At 35.5% G+C, this 27,725-nt stretch overlaps 1 protein-coding gene across 1 annotated transcript; it reads left to right on the forward strand.

The window, feature by feature from the left end:
- The first annotated feature begins 561 nt into the window (after window positions 1–561).
- LOC121322265 (phytanoyl-CoA hydroxylase-interacting protein-like) lies at window positions 562–27,681 on the forward strand. The gene is made up of 5 exons (XM_041261966.1): window positions 562–813; window positions 22,353–22,549; window positions 24,342–24,516; window positions 24,995–25,112; window positions 26,617–27,681. The coding sequence occupies exons 1-5, from the start codon at window positions 708–710 to the stop codon at window positions 27,152–27,154; spliced, it is 1,134 nt and encodes a 377-aa protein (XP_041117900.1). The 5' UTR covers window positions 562–707; the 3' UTR covers window positions 27,155–27,681.
- Window positions 27,682–27,725: the final 44 nt, after the last annotated feature.

Raw genomic sequence — 27,725 nt, forward strand, 5'->3', positions numbered from 1 at the left:
TGGTCACCTGAAGTGTCCAGTCATTTGCTAATTGTCTTTACCTAAAATGAAATGTTAGCAATGTAAATGCAAAACAAGGCGGTATATGTCAATTGTTTTTTTGTTTTTTTTCACAAATGTATAAAGGAGAATAAGACAACTGAAATGAACGTGATGACAGAAGCCCAGTGATGGAGAATAATAATAATAATAATAATAATAATAATAATAATAATAATAATAATAATAATAATAATAATAATAAAACACTGCGGGTTTAATTAAGATTTAAATAGAAAAACGGGGTAATCTCATTACATAAAAAAAAAAAAAAAATCACAGTGATTAAATGTTAATCCCCCTGCATGTTAAGTCCCGGCGCAGTAGAAACACTTGCAGGGTAAACACTGAGGGAATAAATAAGAATAATAAATACCGGAAGTAACACAATGAGTGGATAGGTGTGCTAGTAAAGTACAGTATTTGCAAATTAAAAGACATTTTGTACATTTATTTTCTGTTTTTGTCTCTCGCGTTGCAGTGACCAATCAGCAGTGTGTTGTTCGTGACGAGCCGCTGACGCTGCTTGAACCAAGCCAGTGAAAGAGAACCCGAAAAAAGCGCATAGTGGACTCTGTATTCAAGGTGAATGCTAACCTTGCAGTGTAGCATACTGACATCGACAGAAAGAAAGAAAGCGGCAAGCTTATTCCGCGAGTTAAGAGAAAATGGAGGTTCCACGTCTGGGACACAGCATAAGCAGCCCGACGAGCCCTTGTGAGACCATGGTCAAGAATCTCAGCTTGGAGGCGATTCAGCTTTGTGAAAGAGAAGGTAAGGTTGACCGCAGTAAGAGCAGGGCTCGACATTACGGCTTTACGTTTGAATGCCATGCATATTCATTTAGTTTAGCAATTAAAATATTTTTTTTAAATCATGCATGAGTGCAAGTGATCGATTCATTACTGGATAGTTCCACAGTGTGCGGTTGATAGGACTGTGGGTCCGTTCTATTAGTATTATAACGGGGTACTCTCCGTGTTTTTTTGTTTTGTTTGTTTTTTGTTTTTTGTTTGTTTTTTTTCTCAGTATATTAATCTCCGTTTTTACTTGGATGGCTTTGGTAATTTCTGTGCATTTTGTTAACATTTAAATGCTAAATTACAGTAACTTGATGTTGCCTGTTTAATAGGTAGGGTAAAATGTATTGCCTTTCTTTATATTAGCGATATTTTAAAAACAAAATTAGCCTCTCATTTTGTATACGCAAAGGCTGTTTGTGTTTCAGCACCATGGACACAGACCTAGACATCGTTACGGGTGTTTCTTTTTCCATTTTCTAATCTACTCTGTGATGAAACTGGTTTCACGACGAGCTGTTGCAGAACACATTTTATAATTTGACAGTTCTTGTGTATATGCAAGTGAGGTTACAGAGTTCTGAAAAGGAATGTTCGAGAATGTCTGGCAATCATTATAATTGTGGGGCATTCTGCTGGATCGATAGCGGTAAATAATCACTACACATTTGTGTCGTGGCATAATACATTGCCGATTCAGCGATGAAACGACTGTGGAAACTGTGATACAAAAGATAACTTTTAAATCCTAAAATAGCTAATTCTAGAATTCTGTGTGTGGTTTTTTTTTTTTTTGGGGGGGGGGGGGGGGGGGGTTAGAACATTTACTTTGGTATGTGTAATTTATAAGTAGGAAGTGCAAGGGCGGTTGCATTGTTTAAAGACTCCACTTACAAAAGAAAAAAAAAATCGGCGATGGTCACGTTTATTTTTCAGTATGGTGGTTTTTACAAGACTCGATACCACACCTGAATTTTCAAGTATAAATAGGTATATTTTAGTAAAAGATTGAACTAACATTGTGCATTGGTTAAGTTTATTTCATACACCTCTTAGATAGTACTATGTTTTATTTCACATAAAGGCCCATAGTGTAAAGATGGCTACGCCCATGAATGGAAAGCGTGCGGGCAGCATGCTCCTCACCCGGCACAGTTGGCAGTAGTAAGGTATTTATTTTATTGCGACAAAGCAGATTACTTAAACAATCTCCTGCTCTTTCCGTTTCATTTATCGTTTAATTTATCCAGGAAAGTACCCTTGGGACTGCACTTATTTCATTAGGGTCCCATTCTGGCAAGACAGAACTAACACGACGATTAATTAGGCTGTATTTCATAAAGTAATCAATAATAACATTTATAAAATAGACAAATAGAGCAGTAGGAAATATATTGCTCTGATGCAGCAGTATTGAATGGAGGGACAGATTTACACATTGTGTCTGATCTTGTATTGGTACTATAGTTCAGCATATGGCTTTAGCTTGGGTTCCCCCCAACTATGTGTTGGTTATATATGTATGTATGATTTCTAATTAGAACTACGCTTTTCTAATTTCTCAGTTATCTTACAACTTTTTGCAGAAAGCAGATGCCCACTGCAGTACAGTGGAGCACATTTTTTGTCTGGTCTAATCAATGAACACACACACATGGTTTATATATATATATATATATAACTTAAAAATATATAAATTAATTAATTAAAGGCTTGATATTCTGTTTCTTTTCTTTTTGAGTTGGTAATTTGAGTACTCCCATGTCACACTCACTGATCCCAGACAGACTGGTCAGCCTAAAGATATAAAACTTAAGACACTGTTGCTCCTTATTCGTTTCAATACTGACATTTTTATAGTTGAAAACAGTGATGTACAACATGCTCAGTACTTTTGCTGTTTACTGTGTTGACACAATTGGGATTGTTTGGATATTTTTATTAAAGTGAACTAGCTTTTAGTAATTTCACTACCCATATCGCTGAACTGGCTTCCAAGAAACCCTATTCATCATAATCAGTGGTCCACAAGTAACTCCCAGAGGAGGCCCCTGAAAATAATGTTAATTACAGCATCTACCCAATTCCACACACACAAAGCATGCATCTACTGCACTGCGCCCAGCATGGGATCTCACCAAACTCTGAGCCTCTAACATCCAAAATGATTTCTGCGTCTATTCTGAAAAATGGGCAATATTCTCATGTTAGAGTAAATCTATCACTGCTTGTATGTAACCATATATTACAATTTGCAATTACTGTGCAATGCATGTTTTTGAGTGTTGCTTTTTTTAAGAGCTTACTACTGTGAACGTAAATATCTACAGTAGCAGAGCTTCAATCAGTGTGTCATATTCACTTGTATTATTGAAAAACTGTATTTCAAAAGTCATACTGTAGGTACTCAAAATGCACAGTGCTCTAAAGTTTTGTATTGCTTGTTCGATGGTGTGTGTTGCTGTTCTATGTTTTTTGGGGCAGATTGACAGTGCTGAAGAGCCAAGAACTGAGCTGAAGGTCAGGTGCCATGCGTGGGCGATGGCACTGCAGAACTGCTTCACTGTTCTGCCTTTGCATCTGTTCCAACATTTCCATTAAAAAAATAATAAATAAAAAAACCCTGCAATACATCAGCCTCTTGTCCTCTCTATTCCTCTGCTGGGACTTCTAAAATGTACGAATCATTGCATCTAATGGTGGTGTTTTTGGAATACAGTTCCTAGTACCACTGGTGCTCATTTTCTGTTCTTGCTAATAGTGCGAACAATATTTGTGGGTCCGATCTCAGTTAAATCCTTGGAGCTTTCACTGACTGTGGTACACACCCTTTGTACTACCCAGTGCCAGCAGACATGTCCTTTCAATGTGAAAATGCCCTTACACTCCATTCTGGTCAAGCAGTTTGTTTTCAGTGCAAAAAAAAAAAATGCACTTGTGAATTTCATTTGTTTTAATTTACTTTTTGCAAAAAAATATTATGTTTACAGTTTTTAGAATTTTGTTTTTTTTTTAATGAAAGGGGGAACAGCTGTGCTTCAGTAATAGATTGGGTGCAAGCAGTCAGCTTTAAATATAAAGCAAACAGATAATGGTACCAAAAGCTATTCATAAGCTCTCGCTTTCTCTTCTTCATTGTAATTGGTGACTTTCTCTTCTGTAATGTTCTTGGCTGACAACCCTGGCGTGATGAATGCTGTATAGATCGGTGAGTCCAGCTGTGGCCGGGGTTGTGTCTGGGGTAGGGACTGCCATCTGCCATTATTGCTGCAGGGAAGCACCACTAATGAATACAAGGGATGACTTAGAAATGTAATTTATAAAGCCTGTACTAACTTTCTTTGTTTCTTTGCCAATGGGTTCTAACATTTAAAGCTTTAATGTCCAACAGATTGATTTTACACATAGTTAAGATGCCGTCCATAACCCTCAGCTACTGTTGGTACAAAGAGAATGCCTGTTTAGCTCAGAGTGACTTGGCGGAAGACTGTGTAAGGGAACTGGAAAGCCAACAGTCTGGTTTCTGATGAAGCATAGTGCATAGTATTTTTAATTTTTATATGAGAGGTTTAGTATGTTTTGTTAAAGATTGTTATAAATTGAACTATTCCATTTGGGTAGATAAATGAAAATTTCAGCCTCAAAATACATCTTAACTTTGTTATCTTTTTAATGAGCTGTGGATTCTTTAGAGAAAAGCTGGTACTAAATAAAGCTATCATTCTGCGTTCAAGTTATCTCTATTCTTGAGTAAGCTACACATCTTAAAAAAAGATTTACATTAGCTTTTCAAAGAAATCGTAGTACATTATGTAATAAACTTAAAGCAACTAAGGATTTAGAAAAATTTGGTGTTATCTGTGTACCTATATTTGCAGGGGTTGTGCAAATCAATAGAAACATCTGTGATATGTAGCACACACTTCTGTGTAATGAATGGACTGTTTCTGTCAACTGCATTCTGTAATATATAAATGCTGCATCCCCCTGTTGCAACTTTGGTAGAGAGCTGATGGTACAGTAGGTGTTTAGTTGTCAAGTGCTTAAGTAGTCAAGTCTGCACACATTCCCGATTGTTTCACAAGGAACAATCTCAAAAAAGAGATCAGACTCAGACCCCCCCCCCCCCCCCCCCCCCCCCCCCACCCCCCCCCCCTGAATGAATTGGAGGCAGTAATCGTTTGAGGTATGATCACGTATCCCTCCAGAGCAATTTAAACGCTTGTCATGTTGAATCAGTCTCTGCTGGGTGCACATGGTGCACCTACAACCTATTACCTGTATTTTGGCAGATTTTTTTTATTTTTATGAATTTCCCTTGTCATACAATTTAAAAACATTTAAGTTGCACTAATTCAAAACAGAAATGTATTTTTTTTAACCTTCTTTGTATCAAAGCATTAGACTACTTTCTTTTTTTTATCTAGCTTGCACAACACAATATTTAAAATCCCATCCGGCAGCAATTGAATTAATCTGCAGCTAACTGGAAAAACCGGAACTGAAATGGGAATACACTACTTCAGTGGGGAGCCTCTTTATATCTCACACCTCCTGAAAACATTCAAATTAGTTAGTAACTCACTACATGTTCTAACAAGGCTTTATTCTGCTTTTGAAACCTTTTGGTCATATGCAGAAATTAGAAAAAAAAATAGTGTTAAATCTACATCACATACTTTGGATTTTGAAGAATTATGGGGCCTGTCATAAGTAAGGGTGTTGTCCTTATATCAGAAAGAATAGGGTACCTTTTGTTTCTTGTGATTTGTAGTGTAATTTTATGTTCAGTACCTCACAGTATGTAAAACATTGCATTTTACTGTATTTGCAACTCCTAATTAAAATTTGCCTACAATTCTCCAGCATGTTGCTTTTGGGATGATAATTTTTACAGCATCATTTTACACACAGCGTGTGTTTCTCACGCCTGTCTAATCAAACAAAGCCATGCTTCTCAAAGCTCTGTAACCCACTGGGTTAGTATTGTCTATGACGTGACTCTTTTCCTTTGGGTGTGTGGGGTTAAACATGTCTACTGTATTCAGATATTCCTGGAACACTGTAGTGGAGTTATATCTTGTATTGTGTTGTGTTCATTTTAAAGAATTGTTCGCCTTTTAAAAGAAAACCAGAATGTAACAAACCTAGAAACAAGCAACTGGTTTGTGTAACAATTAACAGACATTGTGAAGATTTTGCCTTTTGGAAAGTTTTAAGACAATGGTTACAGCTTCCCTTTAGACATGCAGGTGAGAGGAGCTGTGTATTTTAGATCAGTAACTATCTCTCCTTCGAGTTTGAATTTGGAATATAACAGAAAAATGAGACAGGTTAATATGGAAAACGAGGTGCCAGTATAGAAAATAACAATAATCTATTACAACCACTAAAATGTGGATTGACTCAGTACTGAAATAGACAGACAGACACTGTTTTCTTGGAAGTATTTTTCCAAGAAAAATCTTGTGGCTCTTGTAACTTGTTGGATTGATTTGAATTTGTATTCACCGCACATAGTGGTTGGTGTACAAAACGCCCACAATTGTTTTGTTTTAACAAAGCATTCCCTCAAAACTGGTAATAGATCTACATACAAGAGAAATGCATTGCTAATGCACATTGTCATGTTTTCTGTGGTAGGCAGAAGCCCTTTGAGTGGATATTCCATCCTTAATCAAATATGTTTTGGACAATTCCTTCATTATTGTTCACCATAACACTGTCAAAGGCATTGGCAAAAACATAACTGACTTGGAGTGGAGGTTGTAAGGACAGAGAATAGGGTTCAAAAGGTTAATAAATGTACTTCTGTTGACAAAACAGAAAAAAGAAACTTCTCTACAAATGTATTTAATTTGATTTTCAGAACTTTTTTTTTTTTTTTGAAAGAATTGATGTATGCTGCTGGTTTAATGATAAATGAAAAAGGGGGGTTCTAGCTTCTCAGTCTAAGCTGATTTGATTTGTCAGTTTGTTGATAAGGCTGTGTGTATATAATAGTTCGCCATGCTGTTGCTGCTTATAGCTTTTGGTAAATAGTGCTTTGTGAACTGAAGATCTGATGACCCCACACATGAGTGGAGGCAGTGATTTGAATTAGATCAAACAAATGCCAGTGTGGGTTGTTTAGTCATTCTTCATTGGGGCCGTGGTGACTATCACTTATAAAACTGAATTGCTTCACTAGTGGAAGGGTTATTGAAAGCGTCTCGATGATAGAATGCCTTCTCGGATGTAAGACCCCTTTGAGGGTTTAAATATGCATGATTAGGACAAGGGCAAGATTAGTGCTGTTTCATGTTTTGAATATTTTGTTTTTAAGTAGCTGAAATAATTGTATGCTATTGCATTGTATTACAGTGGATGCATTTCAGAAGTAAAAATAACCCTAAATCTAGAGAAGTGCTTGAATCAGAATATTGCCCAGGGATAATACAATGCAATAAAAATGTAATACAATTCAATATGTAGGAGAGACAGGTACAGCATTATACAAACGCATACAGAATCACCTCTCAAACACAAGAAATACAAACATAAATAAACCAGTGGTTCAGCACTTTACAAAACACGAATGACCTCAAATTCATAGTTTTAGAAAAAATCTAATTAGACAATGTACAATATAGAAGACTAAAAGAAAATAAATGGATAAATAAACTCAGTACCAGGATGCCTGAAGGTTTAAATAGAAAGGAACAGTAGAGCATTACATCAACTACAGTGGGTGCGTTAAGTAAGTGAGCCGCTCAGAAAGCACACTGAGCTCATTTAAAAATGGAGAAGAATAATTGTTTGCTTGTTTGTGTTTCTGAGGTGATGGTGGATGAAATGGCCCTGTGTAAAGTTACTGACCCCTGCTGTACCTTGCTGAGTTCGGTGCTCTGTTTGGACTGAACCTCATATCTGGCTGTGTTTTAATACCAACATTAATGAAAATTATGAATAATATTAATCCTACAAGCCTAATAATAATGCACTAATAACTGGAAAACAGCGCTACATTTTTTAAAAATTAAATTAAATGATACAAATTCGAAAACGTATTTGTCAATCCTGCCTGTCATATCCACTTGTTTCCTGCAGGTGGCCATTCCGTTCGCTCACTCTAATAACACTATGTAACACAATTTTTGTTCCTGGGTAGTAAGTGTTATTTCCTAATTGCTTATGCCTCAAAAGTATAGAAAATGGCTATTATTCCCCACAAACTTTGCTTTTGTGACCAGGACAGTGATATTTCAAAATATCACTATTTCCAATGGGAAAACGGGCAAATGTGTGTCTTTTCGTTCACATTAAGTCAGAAAAAACAACATATGAATCCAAATTAACATGTATTTATACTAAAGTAATACAAAAATGACTACAAAAGATTTAGAATTGAGTAGTTTTTCGAGATTTACGATTATACTGTAAATACAGTATAGAAAATACATGTTAATTTGGATTCATAGGTTGTTTTTTTCTGACTTTATGTGAACGAAAAGACACACATTTGCCCATTTTCCCATTGGAAATAGTGATATTTTGAAATATCACTGTCCTGGTCACAAAAGCAAAGTTTGTGGGGAATAATAGCCATTTTCTATACTTTTGAGGCATAAGCAATTAGGAAATAACACTTACTACCCAGGAACAAAAATAAATAAATAAATAAATTGTTACACAGTGTAATCACTGATGAGAAATGCTCAGGAACGCTGTGAGCAGCTCAGCATAAGCAAGTCATTAAGTTGATTATTTTACTGAGCCGCTCACTTACTTAACACACCCACTATGTGGTGAATGACATCAGTCCCATTAATAGATTTAAATAGAAAGAAATGAGTGTAGTTGCCATGACATCCAAAGCCTATAAGTACCTCCACTGTTTGTTTTCAAACACACTTTCCCTTGACAAAGGTATGTAAACATACCGAAACGTTGGGAAGTCGGCTCTTTTGAGCAAAAACTATACACACACACACACACACACAATATGCCTCGTCATCATATCAAGGCTTATGTGAAACTGATTCAAGCGATTATTGCTTTGTCACTCACTGAATATGTTTAACAGATAGGCTTCAGTAAATTACAGGAAAATAATTCCATCTCGGGTTTCTGTGATGTCATAAAGTACGAGACCGAAGGTGGAGTAATATATAAACTGAAACATTTTCATCATGCACTTTTTTTTTCTTTTTAAGTTGCTGTTGTGAATTTGAGTTTTGTCCGTGCTATTTTTTTTTTTTTTTTTAAACAATTTTTTTTTTTTTTTTTTTTTTTTATCAAAGAAACTCATTAAATTATTATTTTCACTTTATACACGCACAGTGCCTGTAGAATGTTTAGAACCCTGAGATGGAATTGTTTTCCTGTAACTCACTGAGGAGGCCCATCTCTTATTTTGTAAAATACATGGATACCCTTGTGATGCTAATATTAAAGAAGACGAGGTTCAGCAGTACAGTTTGTTTTTTTTAAAACAGTGTTTCAGTGCTGTACAGACATTCTATGTCGTTATCCATTAGTCCTTGAGCTTTATTTGGATGGTTGCCTTTACCTTGTTTTAATTTCCTCTCCAGTTTCTCAGATATATGAATGTACTCTAATTTTTTTCTTTCCTTTTATTTTATTTTTATGAATTCCCATTTTGTTGGTCATCATTAATGAACATTTCTGTACTGTGGGTGTTGGAGTGATCAATTTATCTATCTAGCTATGTATCTATCTATCTGTCTATATAATCAGGGGTGGCTTTTTTAGAAAAAAATATATAAATTAATGTTTATTAATTGTTATTGTTAAGGATTACATGGAATTGTATCATTATTTCCCTACACAGTTTATAATAGTGTTAAAGTACTGTACCACAGAAAGTTCAGGAACATTCATAATATGCAGCCATATGATTCATGCAAATATTGCTTTGCCACTCACTGAATATGTTTGCATAATAAATATCAGGTTATAAAATTGTTTCTTCCAATTAATTAACCAACAGATACTATATGTTCTACATACATATTTGATGTGAAGCCATTTAATATCCAATATAGCAATATCATTTTGTATGGGTTTGTTCTAACTAACGTTAATATTTGGATCTGTTAATTTAATGTGTTGCATATTTTGTCTGTCTTTGAAGAGACTGGTGAAATATCTTCACATAAGTATTATCTATCATATTATTGTTTTCCTGTTAACTGTCTTTTTATGGAGGCGGTTCGGTGATATTTTCTATTTTTAGTTTTTCTTACCTTCTGAAAGGTGCAGGTTGCTTCTCTGTTGGTTATCACAACAGGATTCTGCAGAAAGTACAGTATAATGCTAACAGACTGATTCCTCCTGCTGAAAAGACCAGTGGTAAACTCATTCACGCTGTGTTTTTTTTTTTTTTAATGGACAATGCACAGAAACACAAATACACAGTGTTAGGTGTTATTTTCTTTTGTTTTATGTTACATTGATATAATAGAGTTGCAGCGTCAGGAGAAGAAAAGAAAAAAACACAACAACATTCGCAACAAGCCTAAGGCAAGTTTAACATACACAGAGGGGTGTACTTACCAAGCATTTTAAAAACTGATTTGCTGGTAGGATGGGACCAGCAAGTCAATTGCTAGTTAACACAAGCAGGAAAAGAAGAGCACACCCACTGCTTGTCTGGCAGAAATACTGTAAGTTCAGTGCAGTTTCGTTGATAAACTTAAATAATGTTATTAAATATACTTGCTACAAAAATGTAATAATTGGTTCGATTATCCAGTATTTATATTGATGTGTATAATGAGGAATGGAATCGATTGAAAAATAGATTTTTGATTTAATCATAGCAACCCTACTATCTGTGTGTGTGTGTGTGTGTGTGTGTGTGAACATATGTGAGTCTGGATATTATTATTATTATTATTATTATTATTATTATTATTATTATTATTATTATTATTATTACTACTACTGCATCTTGTCATTAATGTCAGCACTGCAATATTATTAAATTGGCTACACCTGCAACAAAGTAATTCTAAATTGATATTCATCCACACTCTAGAATCTAGACTGTATCATTGAATATTTTAATTTGTGAATTTGTTTTAACCGGGCTTAAAGAATATCTGCTGTTAAAATAATTAGTTTGTTCAGAACATTCAAATGTTTGTCCCAGCTCTAGTTATCTAATGCTTGTCCATGTAAATACATATTTGTTTATTTAGACACAAAAACTGTGACATCACATCAGACTGTTGTGCCCAATAGATGTCGTTGTTTAGAATCCACTGTAGCTTTCTATATTCTTTTTACAATCTAAACACAATGAGGGTTCTGTAATACATTTAAAAACAGCATTTTTTTTTTTTTTTAGGAAACTGCTGCAAATTTTTTGGAAGATGTCACACAGTTGTAATATGCAGTTTCCAATTTCTTTTTTCTGAATCTCTTTTTTTGGTGTTCCTATGGAATATAACTTCAAGAAGTTGATCACACAAGCTTATTTTAAACCCTTAAAGGCTAAAGTGACAGCCAAATTCTTGATGAATAACTATGTTTTGGTATTCCCCTGCTGGGATTTTATTTTCATAGATTGCTCTGAGCTCAGCCTTTTAATAGTGAGATGGGATTTTACATTTGGGATTATGGTAGCGGTAATTTTAGACTATTAATTAAAGCAGGTGCCCTTGATTACTCCTTTCCTGAGTGTGCTGCGGATGGACATGTTTTGTCCAATATTCTTGTCATTGCAGATTGTGTATTTAAAGATGCATGCATTTCTTGATCTGACTTGAGATGTGCAAGTGTACATTTCACTGTACTTCAATATGCTTTCTGACATATTCATATTGCCCACAGCAAGGAGGAAGAGTGGTCATTCACTTACTGGCACCATTTTGTTGGTGCTCCTATTGGTTTGAAGCCCTTTAGTTGGTCCTTCCAGCCAAAGAGATAATACTTAAATAGCAACAAGCAACAGCTGTGCTAGGTTTGTTTAGTGGGTGTAGGTCAACTTAAGATAAAAATAGTATTTCAGGCATCATAGAGTTCAGTGAAACCAAGTATGGATCTGATACTGTATAGTTTAGTCAACCAATATGTTATTTGAATTGCAAGGACAATAAGATATAAGATGTCAATGAAATACTGTAATATTTTTGTATTTTCCTTGCAAAATCATTGCTGTTATGCACAGGTACTTTATGCAAGACCTTAAAACATTAAAAATATTGCAACAAAAAATGCATGTGATGCAAAAATGTCATAACCAAACTGTTTTTAAAAATAGAAAGTGTTGTTGTCTATGCTCGAGGAAGAGCTTTTGGTAAACGGGGGAAATGTGCATAGTGACCCTACTGGCCGAATAGGCACGTTGTAGGTAAAAGTCATAACTACAAAGGGGCGTTTTCCCTTTAGCGAAACTGTAGCGTGTCTTCAGTGCCAAGAGTCTTCAGTTCAAATCCGGACCGCAGAGGAGGTAAAAGTATATAATAAATAAGGCGTTACAACAGGAAGCCCAGTGTATTAGTTTGTGTTGAAGCAAGACCACTGGGAACCTGTCCAGCACAACCAATCGGGATTCTACTGAATTACCCTGTAAATGCTGTTTAAATTCCAGCAGTGGACAGTTTTATTTTATTCATGGTGGTACAAGAAAACAGGAAATCTACTTCTATAGTCAAAAGAAGAGTTGGACATGTAGTGCATTTCAATTATTTGTATTCATTAAGTAACAACCAACATGTTCGATTGTTTGCGGTTCCGAGCAGGATGTAATATCTTTTTAGGTACTGTAGTTCTAAATACCCACCTCCTTTAAAAGGTCAGAGCTTGGGAAATTGAAATCTAGCTTGGCTTTTCAGCACCTCAATGTACTGCTCGCAACCATCCCACCCGCCTCTTCTTTATATTCATTCACCAATTCTCATAGTCCAAGAACTTGGGCTTCTGTAATTACATTGAAACCTGATTTATTCTTACTGAATGTTTAATAATTGTGAAAACGGTCACATTTGGACTCTATTCACAACCAATTTGCATTGCACTTCACACATTTACATGAAAATGAAATATACGTATATTATCGCATTTCTTTGACGTTCTTTGTAGATTAACATCGATTTAGAAAATTATATGCTTTCTGTACATAGTTTTGAAAAGTGAGAACATAAATGAATATGGTTTTTGTAGATACGCTTTAACAATGTCGTAGCTAGCGTGGTTGGTTCGTTTGTGCATAATGTATAAACCTATATTATTTTAAGCATATTACGTAGCGTTACAATACTAAGCATGCGCACAACCGTGGCCGTTAACTCTCAGTGGAATTTTGAACTGTACTGAAGCCTAAGGAGAAGGTTGCTTGACTCGGAAAATACAGCATCTTCAGGAGGTTAGTAAAGATTGTAAATTTTGTATTATTAGCTAGTTAGAAACCACCGTTTTAGAATGAGAATGCGATTGAGTTGACAATTCTGAAATAATAGTAATTCAGAAGAAAGTTTTGGCTACAGGAGAGAAGAATAAAAAGACAGCTTACTTACATATCGCTTAATATTATTGCTAATCAAACGTGAGGATTGTAAAACGGAAATTGAACATGCTTTACATTTTATGTCGTCAGTATTGAGGTTTACGAGACAGACATCTCCGCGAGTTTGATTATTTGATTAAATTAAATGTCCTTGACTTCTTTGATAGAGAAGCATTTTATTGAATTGTGTAAAATGAGATGTGTAAACGTTAATGTACTGTGTACACATTCAGATTTTACTTGACTTTATGCAGTTATTAAATGTAGACCTGTACCCTAACCAGTTTTAAATTAAATAGCTTAACAAAACAATAACATAATTATTGAAAATAAGACACAAAGCCATATCATAAATGTTGATATGGACTAGACTTAATGTTGGATGTATAACGTGTATCTGAGTATTAAAACAATACCTTTCCATCATTAGCAATGGGATTGGAGGACTGAAGCAAAAATCGAAATAAACTAATATATAACTAATGTGTATATATATACTAAAGTATTGCAGTAGTTCTATTGTTAGTAAGATTAATACCATACTGTATTTAACATTGCACAAAATAGTTGGATCTGCAAGGTAAAATACTTGCTGGTGAATTGTTTATTGTTCAGTCTTCAGGGATTGATGGATGGTGCTTGCAGGCTGCAGGAGATAGTCATGCTTACACACTACAGCTAGCTGCAGCGTTGCTACTGTGGGAGGTGGTTGGAGCCTTAGGGTGGTACCATTAGAGATGGATTTGCAGAGACGTGAAAGCATGACCAGATTTCTAATGGAGGACGTCAAACCAAGTCTAAAAGGATTTGGTAGTCCATCTGCAGCCTCAGTTTGTTTATTTTAGCTGGTGAAGTTTCAGCTAGCATGTGCATCTCCTGTAGTTTAAATTGTTTTGTGCTTTTTGTATATGAACAAAGACAACCATGCATTATCTCTAAAATTTTTAGTAAAGCACAAAGAAACTCAGTTTGTTTCTGTATTGTAGAATGTTCTATTTACAAGTGTAAATGTTCCAGTGAGCATTTACATTTCTTGAATTAAGTAGTTACTGTATTCCAGACTTGTAGTCGAGTTCGAGTCACTATCATTCGAGTTCGAGTCCGAGTCCTTGAAACAAACTCAAATGAATTTTCATTCAGCTAGTGGTAGTACTGGGGGAGCTGTTTACCTAATGAATGTTGTCTGATATCCCTCAGGAAAAAGGCACAAATAATAAAAAAATAAAAATACTTTTTTTTTTTCTAGATGGATTATTCTATTTGCATGCCTTTTTCATCTTGTCTGTCACTATGTTCTTTTCTTTTGGAATTGGAATGCTGTTTCAATGTACCTGGATTTTATAGATGATTGTACATTATTTTTTTGCAAACTTAAACTGGCAACAGACAAATTTCTCTAAAAAGAAAAAACAATTCACGAGAAGTCCACCGCAAAGTTGCACAAATAAAAAAAAAAAAAAAAAAAAAGTGTACAAGACCCAATGTATTGCATATGATAAATATTTGTGTACTATTTTCTTAATGGTGGAAAAATGATGAATTACATTTAAAAACGATGTAAAAGACCGAAACAGCATAGCGTACCATATTTGAATTGGCACTTCCCTGCTGTCTTAGCCGAAGTTGTTTAGGCACACGCGAGCAAGTGCAGTGTGCCAAGTACCACTACACAGGTAAGAAATGAGTTCCTTTCACCTCTGACTATAGCATCTACTTTGACCTGAGTGTGGGTAAAATCTGCCAATCTGACTTAGACATTGCCAGAACTGTGTCCGAGTTCTTAAATGGTAAATTTAGTATTATTTTTATTATTTGTATTGCAAAACACTAACGTTATGTTTCACTTTCATTGCATTTGCACTTTTATTAAGTCTGTAATACAATGATGCATTTATGAGATTGTGCTTCAGTTCATTTGATTTCAGATCATGTATTTTTTTTATCTTTTCTCTTTTGCACAAAAACATTATCTTTATGTATTTCCCAGTGGCAGCTGGTGGCCAAAATGCTGGTGAGGGTGTGGGGTCCAGGGGGCCATCTTCAGTGGTAGAAGCACTGCCCAGCCTGACACGGCTGTCAACAAGATTAAAAAAAATAATATAAAATATTATATAAATAATATAAAAATAATACATACACTGTATACTGGTAAATAAAAATAAAAAACAAAATAATATTGCCAAACACAACAAGGTATTATTGAGATTAAGTTAAAGCACTGCTGCAGCAGCCTCGGAAGAAAAAGGGACAAAAAACTGAAAAGAACAAAGTTGAACAAATAAGACAAGTAACATTAATTTAAAGTTAAACAAAGTTAGATAAAGATAATTACACTTGTGGAGTTTATTTTAATATTTAAACAGATAAAGTTGTCTTTCTGCAAAGTAACACACTATGCAAGACTGAGAAGAGCCAAAGTCGTGCTGCACACATTTATAGCCTTTGTTGTCTTGACACACGGGAGCTGATCACCCGATAACCGTGTTCACTAACCGGCTGCACTCCATCCAGACATTTTTACGTCAATCATAACAGGTACTGGCTGACGGCTGGCTGCTGCTGCGCACGTGCAAGGTGGATTTGGGTGCTCGCATTTCTGAGTGAGCACAGCCCAGCTTCAGCCCATTAAACAGTTGGGTTGAACGGCATTGTTGATGTACCAGTGTCACGTGAGAGAGGGAAATTAAACGCACATCACCCAGTAGAAGGGAAGCGCAATTCATTAATAAGAGACTGGGGGTTCAGTGAGCAAGCGAACAGTGTTACCCGGCTGCCCCTGGTATTTCCTCTTTGTGTAGGTTCATAATGGAACAGAAACATGAAGTTCACACAGACAGATTTCTGGGATGACACTGCACAGCGTGTTGTTAATGTGTTTAAAGTATGGTTATAACTTTATATAATTATTTTTAATTCGTTTTTGTTTTTAGTAAACTCTAAATTACATGTTTTTCAAGAATGCAGTATTTCTAAAGTGCTTACGTGTTTACCATGCCGACATAATTTATTCCTTATAGAGGAAAAAACAAATCAAACTTGGTCTGCAATAGTTGAAGTTGGGTCAGTGTGGGGGGGTGTTTACCAGTAGGATTTGTGTGGGGGGGTGTTTATGCTGCAGCCTGACTCGCTTCCAATTTCTTATTCTTACTGTGATTGGCTGCAAAGGCAACAGGGTTAACCAGTGATTGGACAATGTTTTGTTGGTGGGTTTTAATTGTGCACAGGTTTTTATTGTGCAAAATAAAAAAGGAATCATTAATATCTCAGAGTCACGAAGCCCGAATGTTCAAAGTCGAGTCACACAAGATCGAGTTTGAGTCTTTTGCGGCCGTGACTCGAGTCCAAGACCCGCAGGTGCCCGGCCAGTCTACAAGGGTCACTGGTTCATGGTGAGCCGAGGATACTGGCCGACCTAAGCCCTCTCCACCCAGACGGCGCTCGGCCAACTGTGTGCCGCCCCCCGGGAACTCCCATCCACTGTCGACAGTGGAATAGCCTTGACTCGAACTGGTGATCTCCAGGCTATAGGGTGCATCCTGCACTCCACGCGGAGTGCCTTTACCGGATGTGCCACTCTGGAGCTGTTCTGTTAGTATTGTTTGATGTTGCTATATAATTTAGACGACTCCTTGTGAATTTGTGAAATACATGATATTGGGCTGGATTCTCAAAGCTTTATGATGCCTCTTTGAGGTGTCCCATCTTTGAGATTTTCAGTAATACTTACTATACATAGAAAGAACATTTTTAATGGCATAGGGATCTGTGTTTGGTATCAATAGAGAAGCACTTAAAGCCACACAGCAGGAATAAAGACAATTCAGATGTGTGTTCTCCACGTGCTTTTGAACAGCCAGAATGACTTTTCCCAGCAGCAGTAGTTGACAGGGCTGATGTCACGACATTAGATGTACTTGGTTGTGTTTGTATATTTTTTTACTGACGGATAGAATTTCGGACTGAAGATATCCCTCTGGTTTTTAGGTGGATATTCTAGAAGTCATTGTTCACACAATTTTTGACATTATGTTATGTCAGAAGAATGTAGGGCATACAGTAGCCTTCCTTTAGGTATGGAATGGGTAGTATTTTGGACTCACAATTGCTCTTTAGAAGATCTTAATATTATGCATTTTTGGGGGAGATTAGTAGCATTCTCGATTATATTTTTTAAATAGGATCCTTGTTGAGTTTTTCTGAATGTGCTCTGCTGTGTTGCATAGTGTTTCACACTACAGATGTCATTGTGTTACATTGTATTGTAAGCATTTTGCCTTTGCATTGGGATTGTTTTGTGTTTTGAAAAGAAGATTAACTACACAGTATATTTGTATTTCATTTGGTTGTAAGAAAAGGGACTTACATTTAAGGATGGCCTACTTCTGAAACAAAGTAATGGATGTTAATCAATCAGTGGGTGTGGCCTCAAAAATGAATGTTTGATTTCCACACTAAAAGCATCTTTCTTGAAGATCTTAAAATGTTTTTAAACTAAATTTATTTGTGTCATTAGCTCTTAATATTATTTCATGTTGCTGTTACAAGCAATTGATAGTGGTTTATAAGAGTGCAATTCTCTGAATTGCTGTATAACTGGAAATGTAAACACATCTTGTTTAAGAAAGAACCAAGTAACAAGGTGTATAGTAAATGAACATTGCAGTGTGTAATCAGTATTGAAAAACGTGCATTTTTCTTTCAAAAATGCAATTTTAACAATACTGACTGTTTACAGCTTTGGCTGATGAGATAAGCACAGCTGTACATGTGAACTTCCACTTGGGTTGTCAAACAAAGGCTAAACACATGTTAGAATTTGAAAGTATGCCAGAGAACAATGCTACAGTTTACTATAATGCAAGGGCGGTGCAGGTTAAGAATACAGAAGCAACAAGAAATACCTGTCTTCTGCATGGATCACTGCTTGGGTCACACTATGCATCAAATAAGGTTGGCTTCTCTCCTCTGCTAGATTAGTCAGTTTCTGAAGAGCAGATTTTCACCAAATTGGCATGTTAGCTTGATACTTTAAATCCTATTTTTTATCCTCATGCTTTGGTGTTGTGTTGTGTTGCTTGTTTAAGACAAAGGTACATTTTAAATAAATTGCAATGGGCCTGTAGCAGGTTGTTGAATGAGTTAGTAATGGGACATGCTGCCTGGAGTTTAGCAATTCGTAGATCTCGCATGATTTAAGGTTCCTGTCCAGCAAAAAGGTAGCGCTACCATATTGGGGAATATATTAGCACTCAAGTGTGCTGAAACAATCTTATCTGTTAGCTGGGATAGGAAAAAGACATGCAAGTGTCTCATGAGCTTTCTAACTTTGTGTACGTATTTACAAATAACCCTGTGGCATTTTCTTACAATTGATTGCCTTTTTATCCTAGTTTTTTTTTTTTTTTTTTTTAAGGGTAGCAGAACGAGCTACTGCAGCTTTGAAATAATCCACAGTAGAAGAAAATAGTCACTTTAAAGTTTGACAGTGTATATTTGAGTCTGTGCTTTTATGTATGTATGTTTGCTGGGGCAGGAAATGCAGCTCTGTAATGGTGGTGACAGTGTGATTTAAACATGTTCAAGTTATTTCCTTTTATTGTTTTTTGAATAATCTTGAGTTAACGTTTTTGTAACATTTTATAAACCAAGCTTTAAAAGTATCCAGTACAGTATAACATACTAAACTGCTGTTTTCTTTTGAATGAACACATTTTTTTGCATGTGCACTAGGATTTGTGCAGTGTTCATCAGCTCTTTGAGGAGGCCACTCTTCTTTGATATCATGTAATTAATGAAAGCATGTGCTATGTATTGCCTGTGTACTATGAAACAGTCTGTTTTTACAGAACACTAATGTAGAAAAATAATATTAGAATTTGAACTGTCAGTCAGTCTTAGAGAACCTTAATGAGGTATGTTATCCCATGGATTAAATTTACTGGGGTTCCAGAGATTAAAGTGCCCTGAGGATATTTGTTTATTTATAAAGCAAATCTAGAGTCAGTCCTGTTTATGTCTTTCAGCTGAGGGATTTTGATTAAAGAATGATTAGCTTCCATTTTGCCATGTACAACTATTGTGAATATTGAACATCATTGCCACTAAGCAATTTCAAATAACAAACTCGTGTGGTCAAAACTAAATGTGACAATCTGTGATTTGTTCCTTATTTTTTAATTGTTGATTCATAATACAGTGTAACATTTTCAAATTGACAAAGGATTGTAGCCTATGCCTAATGTCTACTACAATCATTCTTTAGTTTAGGTGTTTGTATGAGGGTTAGTCAACTAAACACATGTTTGTTATGTACTGTAATGCCTCCTTTAGTGCTGTGACATGTCCATTACTTTGTTTAGTTTCTTATTGATATACAGTACTCCAGATTAAGTTATGTATTTGGTGTTTTCTGTATTGCTGTTGCTTCTAAACACCAGTGAGGCATAAAGCTTTTCCTCAGGCTGAGTGGCATTAGTGTTGGCATCAGTATTAGTGCTGGTATCAATGAGTATTAGTGCTGGCATCAATGAGTATTCGTGCTGGCATTCGAGTATGATGTAAGGCACTTCATTGTTGTTCTTGAAATACAGTACAGTACAGCACTGCCTGAAAAAATACTGGAATCTGAAAGCTTTCCACTTGGTGGATTCAGTTTTCCCACTTCTGATGTTCTTCTAAGTTTACTGTAGGTATGCAGTAGTTAAACCTGGCAAACTGAACTCTGCACTTCAACTAATATATGGTAAAATGTATTTATTGTTTTTTTTAAAAGATAAAACGATTGAAAGAAAGAAGTAGACTTTAAAGTGAATCTTGGCAGCTGACATTGACTGCTGGATTTATATATTTTAGAGCAATGTTAAAATAAAGGTAGGCACGTGCGTATCTGAGAAATCGATCTGACCTTGGACACGGTATAGTGCGATAGATCCATTGAGCGTGAAATGAGAAAGGCAGCAAGGCTAAGCTTGCACTGGCATCAGCAAAAACAGTGTCTTCAAAGATTTCATTTGTACTGCATGCCTTTATCAAGTTGCACTTCTATGCTGAGAACTGTTTTTACTTTAGAAACCCAATGGGCAATGTACTGTATGTCATGCATACAGTAGTGCTGTGCAGGAAAATGATACACTATCTTGATTTCTGACCAATGTCATTGGCCCAGTGGATAGGTAACTTAACCCTGATCCCTAAAAATATTACTTGTGCAGTGTAGCAGTGGCAGTCTTTCTTTACAAAGTGCACATGTGTGGAGTGGAGAATCCTAAATCTTGTTATAGATGAATTGCTCGAAGATGTCTTATGTATGTAGCCTACCTGCAGTGACAGTTTTCCTTAAGTTTTGTGTGCATCCTGTTCACAATGCACTCAAATACAATTTCTTCCCTGTTACATACAAAGCCCAGGTGCATAGACTTTTACTGCAGAAATAGATGTGGTATTAATAACATATTCCATATTCCTGCCAACTGGTTTACTTTTGCCTACATTAGTGTGTTTTCAGCTTGTATTGTAAAACAAAAAAAAGTTTTTACGTTTTGTTCATGAGACAATCGTTGTTTTGTACAAATGAAGTGTTACAGTGGAAGAAGGGCAGTAAAAAAACAACAGCTGTAATGTGATAGTTTCTTTGTTATGTGGCATTTTTAAAAGCAAGTATTTTTCCACATTTTGTGGTGTTTGCCTATTCAAGATGTGATTAGACAAAGTTGGAAAATTAGTGATTTAATAAATGGACAAGCACCATTTGTTAAAACTACAGAATTATTTAATCTCTACCACTTTCTACAGTACAGGGTGTCTCCTGTTTTGAGTTAGTGTCATACAAAACAGTAGACCATATGTGTTGCCTTCTGGAACGAGGTAATATTCTGACGATACTATAATTAGCCACAATACAAGCCTGTAACTGGAAAGTGCTCTTAAAATGGCTGATACAATAGACCTGTGTTTGTTGCTATGGAAACTGCTCACTTATCATTTCCACACATTCTTTTGTTCTTTGTCTTGAATTACAAGCTTTAGGTTTTTCCATTTTTATAAAAAAACTAATTGCATGGGTGTGTTTTTTTATTATTACATTGTCTTGGATTTTTATAGTATCATACAGTGCTATATGTAGAAAATCTTTCTGTTTTAAGGGTAATCTTCATGATCTGTTTCTGTATCTTTAAACAATGCCTGGTGGAGTACTGTCTACATTGCCAGGCAGAGACTCCACCTTTTCTGACTTGTTGTACTGTAGTGATTGTATTCAGTAATAGCCACTTCACTGTTTTTACACTGGTGATGGGGCAGCTAATGAGAGGACTGTGCTCTTTTGGAGACTCTGGTTTCTACTGTGTTCTGCAGTGTTATACCCAGTCTTGTGAAGCTAGATAAATGTTGTAGACGTGATTGCTTATTGCATACAGTATTCACAGTATAATTTATACAAAAACCCGTTTTTGATGTGTAAGTGATATCATTATGGCTGGTTGAATTTGAATCCTCCCATACAGTCGGTGCAGTGTTACAGGTATTGTGTTGGGATTTGAATGCTTTGGTATTCTTTGTTCTTTTTGATGCCTAATGCATGTGGTGTTTTTAAAATATAAACAGTTACTATAGTATGTTGCTTTGCAAATTCCTCATTGATTTGGTTTATGTTAGTAAAATTATTCTCTAGCTTTTTAATTTAGAATAGTAATAATGAAATGCATTAAGTTTCAGCCACAGTGCAGTAGATGTTACCACATTTACAGAATGCACATCATCTGTTTGTAAATGTAAGCACAATAAATTAAATAGCAGTGTATCATTCATCCTGGTTTGTGGATACAGTAACATTTTTAGGATTGACAAATTGCTGCAGCGTTCAATTAATCTTTTATACATTGTAGCAAGCTTAAAGGAAAAAAGTGCTCCATCAAACCAGTGAGATCTGCGGCATGCTGAAAGTGAAAGGCCAATGTTGTATTTGTCATTTTATAATAACAAAAAACTTTTGTGTTGCACAGGAAATAAATCTCAAGACAGCGGGATTGCAGAGATGGAGGAGCTTCCAGTTCCACAAAACATCAAGATAGATAACATCACATGCGACTCCTTTAAGATCTGCTGGGACATGGACCCAAAGTCCAAGGAGCGCATCACACACTACTTCATTGACCTTAATAAGAAAGAGAATAAGAATTCAAACAAGTTTAAACATAAGGTAGCTTTTATTATGTACTGAAATGTAATATAGTTTACTAAACATGTGGCATTGATTATAGCCTAATTAGTTATATTCAGAGTATATTGCATGGTGAACAGTTAACTTAATTGAACATAAAACTAACCATTTTTTAAATATAATTCTGACCTGTATTATATTGCCATTTGTGTCATATCTGACATTCTACTAGACATATTGTTTATTTATACCCCAAAGTAAGAGGTTTCCCCCACTGATTTGCATCTTTAAAAGCCATCCCAGGGTTAAAGTAAATGGTTGCCCACAACATATACAGTACCTCTATTTGACTCAACTTGTAGTCATTGTACACCCTTTTTAAAAGCATACTCAAACTTTTTTCTTTTTAAATTAAAAGACTGAGATAGACTAAAAATGACCATTGTTGATTTACCACATACACACATATTATATATATATATATATATATATATATATATATATATATATATATATATATATATATATATATATATATATATCAAGCATAATAAAAAGGCTTCAGCTGTGGGGCTTTAATGCACAAAGCAATGCTCATATATTAGGGTTGTATTAGGGTAGTATTTTCAGAATCAATTTTGAATGGAATAGTTAGTAAGAACAGTGAATTATAATCTCATCATAAAAATTAAAAAAAAAAAAAAAAGTCATACAGAATGCAGTAATAGGGTATTAAATAGCTACGAAATTAAAAAAAGTGAAATGCAGATTACAAATATCTCTTTAAAGTGATGCTACTGTTGGTTTTATGTTAAAAAGCCAGATGCATTGCTTTGAGTGACTTTTTAAATCGGGCACACTTAAATCTGAAATTGTGTTTTTTAAAAATCAGGATTAAACATGACTTGTGCTGGCTTTAGTCAGTTTTACAGTACCTGCTGTGCACATGCATCATATGTACAAAGTCAAGCTCTGAATAGATATTGCTTCCAGCAAGATGTCTTTAAGAAATTCGATTGAACCAGATTTGTATCTCAGGGAGGGCATTTATATTTCCGTTAATAGAGGAATAGATAGGAAGATCACAGTAAAAAACTAAAATTGAAGAATACTACACTTTTGTATTTCAGCAGCAATAGCCTACAATGAAAGAGACCATAATAATTTTGCCAGCAAAAAAGTACACTTTTTGAAATATATCAGACAGAACTATTCTGCTTTCTAAGAAAGACTTCTTATATAACAATTCAAGATGAATGCACATTTTATTTGTGGCTTTGAAGATGTGTGACTGGAGTGAATCACCAGAACAATGGGTTCATTGTAACACGTTCGTCGAGTGGACACCCTTTGGGGAATCGAAAGACGGTTAGAAGCACCTCGCATAATTCTGAATAGGTTGTAGGACCACCATGAGCAGAAAGAATGGTATTGGTTCAATTTGACCAGTCTGCAAGGTGTTTAAATTGTTTTGAAAATGTATCGGCATTACTTTTGAGACCATTAAATAATCATTAATGTGTGCAGTTTTGGATATGGATCAACTTACAGTCTTACCCTAATGCATATAATGTCTTTATTTATTCAAATGGCGATGCAGGTTTTATGTTGCATAACACAGTATATGATATGCAGTTTGCATAACACTTACTGTAAGGGGAAGTCCATTTACACAAAAGTATTTATGGCATATAACACTTTTATACAACATGGTCTTTCAAATAATACTTTTTAATTTTTTTTTAATTTTTCAAGCAGAAGAACAAATGGGACACACTTGCATAAATATTGTATTGATTTTAAACTGACCACTGATGTTCTGTATGTCTAGGATGTTCCTACAAAACTGGTGGCCAAAGCAGTGCCTCTACCCATGACTGTGAGGGGCCACTGGTTCCTGAGCCCTCGAACCGAATACACAGTTGCTGTTCAGACTGCCTCGAAGCAAAGCGATGGGGATTACGCTGTGTCTGAATGGAGTGAAATTATAGAGTTCTGCACTGCTGGTGAGGTTAAAACATCTGCATTAATGACTCATTTCTTTAGACCGTTTCTATAGAAATCAGTGCAAAATAAAATGTTTTCTTTTGCGAGGAGTGAATTATATTAATTGCTATAAAAGCAACACCACTAAAGCATTAATTCAGTCATGCAGGTGTAATCTGAAACAGTCATCAACTATAAAGCAATGCTATGGTTCAAGCAGATAAGTCTCCTGAATCTGGCAGACAGGTAACAATCAAGCAGTGAACTATAACTCTCAATACGCTCACTTCTGTGACGGATATATGTTTTTAACAGCCTGCTAAGTAATCTCTGTAGGTTTCACTGTGACAAAACAGTGCTCCATACTGCAGATTTGCCAGATTAATTTAGCTTTTTAACCTTGTTTTATGAATAAAAATGATAAACCTTTTTTTAAGCCAACAGCGGAAGTATACCAATAGGTTTTTCTAAAAGCTTTAATAAAATGTTGTTTTTCAGATTACTCTCCAGTGCACCTGACACAGTTGTTAGAGAAAGCTGAAGTGATTGCAGGGCGAATGCTGAAGTTTTCACTGTTTTATCGAAACCAGCATAAAGAATATTTTGATGAAGCCAGGTAAGTACTGGTGTTTATGTCAGTGTGGTTTTAAACTTTGACATGTTATGTATTAGGGCTTTCTTAGTATTATTTTAGTCTTTTCATACAAAGTACTGAATTCTTGTGTAAATGCACTTATATAACTTCACTTAATTGAACAAAACAGAATATATGGCTTTTAGAAAGTAATTCAAAATATGAATGACATCACTCCACTAATATTGCCTTAGAAAATCTACAGCACGGTGTTATAAAAATGTAAAGACAGATCAAGTGCATGATTAAATGACGAATCCTTTTGACCTATCTGCAGATGTACCTTTTCATTCAGTCACAAAACAAAATGAAAAAAAAAGTCTTCTGTGACACATCATCTTGTGAGACTACCGTTCTTTGGCAGTAACATGTTTTAAAGCCGCTCCAACCCCTATATTCCTATATGCTGTATTATTTACATCAATATCTTCACTGGCACTGTACGGTCAGTATAATTTAGGAAAAGAGAAGAGACAGCATTTTAAAATAGAATTAAAATATTCTTTAAATGTCAAGTTAGCAAGCTGTACTTTTCAAGGCACGCACAGTACTGAATAAATAATGGCTAATTTAAAAATTCAGTTAATATTTATAGACTACATATAATGGTTTAAAGCAATTGTCTCATGCCTACGTTCTTCCATTTTAGAGCCATTGATCGGAAGAGACACAGATAAAATGCAGTTATTAACCAATTATACAAGTATTGGTGCTGTGCCTTCAGATGATGCACAGTAGCGACATCTAGTGACAGGAACATTTATTTGCCAGTTGGTACACAATAAATAGGGCTTCTGATTTTCATTTTTTGTCGGTAAACTATAACACCCCCGATACAAAAAAAGAAAGAAAAGAAAAATTGTGTATAGCCAATAGACACCAGAAAAACACTGGAAATGGTTAGTCAATTAATGTTGACTTCACCGTTTTCCCATTTTTAAACAAACAAAAAAAATACCTTTAACAGTCCTTGACTTATATCTATCATTGATTCGTTGTGAATACTTTAAACCAACCCTAACTACTGAGTGGCAGCAAATTCCTACATTTTTATTGGAGACTTTGCTTGGGGGGTTTAAAACGAGATTACAATTAGGAATGGAGGCTTGTTTGCTGGATTTAAAGCTATATTACAGTTAGTGAGAATTTAAAACAGAATTGTGACAAAATGTAAAAAAAAGGCCTAGACACACCAAAACCCCAGAAGAATGTGCCCGTGACCATAAAGACCGCAAAGGAAAGACAGTATAACTCAAGTGCGCAAGTACTGTTGCGTTACAAAGACAAAGATTTCAGGGAATCTGCAGTACATAAGTCAAATAGCTAAAAATAAACGCAGAAACCTTTTATTTTATTAATGTTCATATAATGGATCAAAACTATATACATGTAAAATACTGTGTGTTTTAAAAAGTATGCACTACTTTTTTTTTTTAAATTAATGTAATTAATTGTACTGGAATACTGAAATGTATTTGTGTTTTAGATTGCATCAGGGGAATAAAATGATGCCCTCAGTAAAGGATAACAGTGGGAGCCACGGCTCTCCAATCAGTGGCAAACTGGAAGGCATCTTCTTCAGCTGCAATACCGAGTTTAATACTGGGAAGGCACCTCAAGACTCGCCATATGGAAGATACCGATTTGAAGTCCAGGCTGAAATACTTTTTAACCAAAAGACTAACCTTTACTTCGGTGACTTGTACTGTATGTACACAGCCTACCACTATGTCATCCTTGTCCTCGCCCCCTCTGGTTCGCCAGGCGATGAGTTTTGCAAACAGCGCCTCCCTCAGTTAAATATTGCAGATAACAAGTTTCTGACCTGCACCGAGGAGGACGGCGGCAGGCTGGTATTTCACCACGCCCAGGATGTCATTTTGGAGGTGATCTACACTGATCCCATAGATCTTTCCCTTGGAACAGTGGCTGAAATTAGTGGTCACCAGCTAAGGAGCTTGTCCACAGTGAACGCAAAGAAAGACCCGAGCTGCAAGATCTGCAACATCAGTGTTGGACGTTAATCTGTACATACTGTTCATGTGAAAAAAAAAAAAAAAAACTCAGATTGTCTTACTGCTTAAATGTTCCATTTCCCATTCTGCAGACTCTCTCTCAGAAGCACGCATATGCAGCTTTACCAAACAGCACGTTTGTTTTGTTTTTCTTAAAAGGGTTTATTTTTCTCTCCTGAAATAGATTTGTTCGTGTTCCTTGTTCTTTTCTGAGGTATTCGTGAAGTCCCTGCCAAAGCAAACAGTAACGATGCTTTTTCTGCCCCCATGGCTGAATGCTTAACAGACAATTTCTACTGTTTTAGAGCGGCAATGTACTGATTTGCCTAAAGTAACACAAACTGATTTGAAACTGCTGTAGAAAAGCAACGGTAACGGCTTCTAAATGGCATCTTGTGATAAAATAAAATTACTGGATCATTTTAAGAGAGCATGATACTTGCAGAGACTTGCAGCATGAATTTAATATTGAAAAAACTAGGAATGTCAGCACTTCCAACTTGTTGTTCAACAGTGTTACATGTTATTTATTCTAGCTAACCAAATCCATATACTGTGTTTTAAACATAATAAATGTGAT

The sequence above is a fragment of the Polyodon spathula genome, chromosome 10 (genome assembly GCF_017654505.1).
Source record: "Polyodon spathula isolate WHYD16114869_AA chromosome 10, ASM1765450v1, whole genome shotgun sequence".
In the NCBI taxonomy this organism is placed as follows: Eukaryota; Metazoa; Chordata; class Actinopteri; order Acipenseriformes; family Polyodontidae; genus Polyodon; species Polyodon spathula.